The following is a 2,350-nucleotide window of genomic DNA, read 5'->3' on the forward strand; positions in this document are numbered from 1 at the left end:
ATATAATATATATATATATATATATATATATATATATATTAAATGATGTGTCTATGAATATTTCTTTTTTGCATGTGTATATATGTGTGTGTGTGAAAGTTTATACACACATACGTACACAGACACACACATATACATTGTTAAAACTAATTATTTCTGTTCTTATTCTTATATTTATTACCTACAGCAATCATCCAGTCGAGGTAATATACAAAACAGCAACCAATATTACGCAAATGACCGGTCTTATACAAGGGGAACAAATATGGATGAAGTAAGTACCATGTATTAAGATTAATCAATATGAAATGCCATTTATAAGTCAGTTTTCCACCATTGACCCATTAGTGTTTAAACTAGCCATATCCATCTCAAATATTCCAGCTGCTATATGTGAAAACTGGCCAGAACTGTCCTCTTACATTTATCCTACAATGTAATTTTAAAAATAAACAATCACATCATCAAAAGCCCAAAGCTATGAGATAATGCATAGTTAACTGAAAACATGAATAAATATGCATTACATTTGGCAGAATAATTTGTATGCTAAAGGGTTAAATGTAAGTCATAAGTATCTAATGATGCAGTAATTTGATATTAAACAACCTTTGCTTTAACGTTTGTCATTCTGCCTTAGCATTCTTCTTTTTTGTTCAATTCAAGGTCAGCTCAGGTGCACAGACTTGTAATAAAGGTATTCTAGCCACTATCTCACATATTTAAACATAGTGTATCTCAAATGACTTTACTAAATGTATCCTTTGTGAGTGCTTTTTCATTATTTTTTTTCTGATTGTTTTTATAGAAAATGATTTTATAGTTTAGCTAGTTAATAAATCTCTATAAGAGATGAAAGCAGTAACTATACTGAGGAGTAATGATAATTACCACTTGAGCAAGACTGGCTCCTGTGCAGGTGGCACGTAAAATACACCATTTCGAGCGTGACCGTTGCCAGTACCTCTTGACTGGCCTTTGTGCCGGTGGCACGTAAGAGCACCCACTACACTCTCTGAGTGGTTGGCGTTAGGAAGGGCATCCAGCTGTAGAAACTCTGCCAAATCAGATTGGAGCCTGGTGTAGCCATCTGGTTCACCAATCCTCAGTCAAATCGTCCAACCCATGCAAGCATGGAAAGCGGACGTTAAACGACGATGATGATGATGATGATGATGATGATGATGATGATGATGAATATAATAATGATGAGTGTATTGTGTACAGTGCTCAGGTGCACTATACCTCATTCGTAAAGGAAAGGACAGAAAAGCGACAAAAAAAATCAAGTCAAAGAAAAACAGCTATAATTGTCAACAGTGTATAGTAAAAGAGCCATGGGAAAATGTATATAAAATGACAGAGGGATCAAGTCTGTGGTAAATAGCTTGATGCCATTTCTTGTGCCAACATTTTTAGACTCTTAGAACAGACATTAATATGATCTACTTATTTTTTAAAAAGGGTAGAAAGCAGGATACACACAATACTACTGGTTATATATATTTATTCATTTGCAGGTAGATCAACAATATCTTTCAAGGCAATTATCTTTAATCTTGCGGCACAAAGCACGAGATATGAAACTTCATATAGATAGTGGTAAGTTTAAATTCTTTATGACCAACAATAAAGTCTAATTTGTTAGTAGACTAATAGTTGAATTTATAGAAATACAACATATTTCCCTGAGCTGAAGGTTGTGTGTATGTATATATATATATATATATATATACATGTGTATAAATACATATGTATGTACATACATATGCATGTGTGTATGTAGGTATGAAGGTGTGAAAATGTGGGGATGGGAATTGGTCAGTACTGGTGTGTGCGTGATGGTATGAATATATAATTAAGAGAAAAGAACCAAAGTTCATGAATTCATCCATGAAAATCCATAGTCACATATAGAAAAAATTAATATGTACATACACGATAAATAAGTATAATAAAATACAAAGTAAAAATCATAAAATAATAATAATAATAATATTATTATTATTATTTTATTAATAATATTATTTTATGAATAATTATTAATAATATTATTTTATGATTTTTACTTTGTATTTTATTATACTTATTTATCGTGTATTTACTTATTAATTTTTTCTATATATGACTGGATTTTCATAGATGAATTCATGAACTTTGGTTATATTATATACTATGAAACTTCATTTAATTTTTAATTTTTGATAAATTAAATTTAATTGAGTTTTTACCTGTAAATTTGGATTTTATCCCTGATATTATTATCATTATATATTTATATGTATAAATATATAGAATGTTCTCTATGTGGCTCGTGTGTTCTCGTCTACGTTTGTTTGCAATGTCCTGT

At 30.3% G+C, this 2,350-nt stretch overlaps 1 protein-coding gene across 4 annotated transcripts in view; it reads left to right on the top strand.

The window, feature by feature from the left end:
• Positions 1-2,350, top strand: part of LOC106867912 (uncharacterized) — a 93,398-nt gene that overhangs the window by 48,384 nt on the left and 42,664 nt on the right. For all 4 annotated transcript variants that reach the window (XM_014912982.2, XM_052971628.1, XM_014912981.2 and 1 more), the window contains exons 6-7: positions 188-274; positions 1,521-1,602. In XM_014912982.2, the coding sequence (XP_014768468.1) occupies positions 188-274; positions 1,521-1,602 (169 nt within the window). The remainder of the gene's footprint in view (positions 1-187; positions 275-1,520; positions 1,603-2,350) is intronic.

This window comes from Octopus bimaculoides, chromosome 11 (genome assembly GCF_001194135.2).
Source record: "Octopus bimaculoides isolate UCB-OBI-ISO-001 chromosome 11, ASM119413v2, whole genome shotgun sequence".
NCBI classification, from domain to species: Eukaryota; Metazoa; Mollusca; class Cephalopoda; order Octopoda; family Octopodidae; genus Octopus; species Octopus bimaculoides.